We start from the raw sequence: 1,937 nt of genomic DNA, 5'->3' as shown, positions 1-1,937 counted from the left end.
CCCTGGTGCTTTGCCCTTCTTGAGCTTTTTTGCTGCCAGGGCCAGTTCCGTCCGGGTGACCCCCAGCTCCTCCTGCCAAGGCCAATGCTCCTCCCCTCTATGCCCCTCATACTCGGGACCCCTCCCATCCCCCGCTGGGAATAGTGCTTCCACCACTTCCTGGAGAAATCGAGGCTTCATCAGCTCGACCGTCGGGGGCGCCCCTGAGCTTAGCTTGTTCATAACAAGCTTGTAGGGGCGCCCCCATGGGTCCGCGTCCAGGGAGCTGATTGAGTTCTCCCACGCTTTTTCTTTAGCCATTTTTATGGCCATCCTCAGCGCCTTTCTTTTTTGGCGGTATTCTTCCGCTAACCTCTCCTCTTCCGCCAGAGGAGTTCTCTTTCTTCTTCTCGCCCGCAGGAAGGCCCTCCTGGCAGCTACCGAGGATCTCCTCAACTCCTCAATTTCCTCGGACCACCAGAAGGCCGCCCTGCGCGGGGCGAACTTCGCTCGCGGCATTGCGCTGTCGCATGCGTTGGTCATCGTGTGCCGCAGCCATTCCACTTCCTCCTCTACTGTAGCTGCCGGTTCCGGCTACGCCCATAGCGCCGCACCCAGCGACTCTACCAGTTTGTCGGTGTCCAGTTTATCAACCCTCCACCTGACAGCCTGCTTCTGCGCCCCCCTCCTTCTGTCCTCCCAGGAGAGCTCCAGTTCTATGGGGAGGTGGTCGGATAGCATCTCCATGCTCTCCGCGACCTCCCATTTTCTTACTCTCCTCGCGGCCGCAGGGGAGGTCCACGTCAGATCGACGATTGACTCCCCCTGCGGCCTCACGCAGGTGCTAACCGCCCCTACATTTTCCAGGTGAAGGCCCAGGCGAGTTGCCCAGGCCTCCACATCCGCCCCTTTGGCGTCCGGTCGCCGGGAACCCCAAAGTGCCGATTTGGCGTTGAAGTCCCCGGCGACCAGTATTGGCCCAGGAAGATATTCCCGGACCACGTCCTCCAGGTCTTGGAGTCGGGCCTCCACTTCCGCCCTGGAGAGGCTGGGTCTAATATATACCCCGATCACGACCAAGGGTCCCCTCTCAACTGCGACCCATCCCTCTCCCGTTTTTAGTCTGGAGATAGGGGGGGTTCTTTCTCCCGTTCTCCTCCATACGATCGCGGCCGATCCGTCCGTGCTCCCCACCCAGCACGGATTCTTGGGGACACGGTACGGCTCGGCCACGATTCCGAGTCCACAACCACGCTCCGCCAGGCTGTGAAGGAAAAGATCCTGGGCCTGGCGGGCGTGGTTGAGGTTCGCCTGGAGCACCTTCATCGCTGTGAAGGCGCCCCCTTACCAGCCTCCTCCTGGCTGTTTCCACCTCTCGGGTGCTCCTTTGCTCCCTGTTCCGCTGGTTCCGTCTCCATCGGCTCCCCTCGCTCAGTTGATGGGCCCGCTGTTGCTTCGCTCGTCATCTTGTTGGCTTTCCCCGATTTGGTTTGGCCCTCCTCCACGGCTCTTCTTGGCTGCCCTTTTCTTCTCTCCCTTGCTTGGGAGTCGGCACGCCGCTCCTCCGGCCTTATGGTTGGAGGGCAGTCCTTTCCCACTGCACACGGCACAGTTTGGGATTTCGTTACACCCCTGTGCCTTGTGCCCCTCTTTCCCGCACCTGTAGCACAGTGTGCTTCTGTCGATGGTGCTTTTGCATTGGGTCCTTACGTGTCCCCTCTCCAAACACTTGTAACAAATCAGGGGGAGCGGTTCCAACATCTCCACCCTAGCTGCCACCCATCCTACCCTGATTCTCCTCGCCTCGGCTGCTCTCTTCGCAACCTCAATCCCGCATTGGATCCAGCAGGTGCCGAGGCCGCTGGGAGTTAGTCGGATCGGGCCTACCTTTATGTCCTCTGGCTGGCCTTCTCCGATCTTTGCTACCGCATCCCGTACTTCCTCCATCGTGACGGATT

At 60.1% G+C, this 1,937-nt stretch overlaps 1 protein-coding gene across 1 annotated transcript; it reads right to left on the bottom strand.

Moving 5' to 3' along the window:
- Positions 1-573: 573 nt before the first annotated feature.
- On the bottom strand, positions 574-1,305 carry LOC105555947. The gene has a single exon (XM_012002998.1). The coding sequence runs from the start codon at positions 1,303-1,305 to the stop codon at positions 574-576; it is 732 nt and encodes a 243-aa protein (XP_011858388.1).
- Positions 1,306-1,937: the final 632 nt, after the last annotated feature.

The sequence above is a fragment of the Vollenhovia emeryi genome, unplaced genomic scaffold (genome assembly GCF_000949405.1).
Source record: "Vollenhovia emeryi isolate VEMERY1.0 unplaced genomic scaffold, V.emery_V1.0 DF940520.1, whole genome shotgun sequence".
Lineage (NCBI taxonomy): Eukaryota > Metazoa > Arthropoda > Insecta > Hymenoptera > Formicidae > Vollenhovia > Vollenhovia emeryi.
The sequence above is the reverse complement of the archived record's forward strand: the minus strand, read 5'-3'. Positions and strand labels throughout refer to the sequence as shown.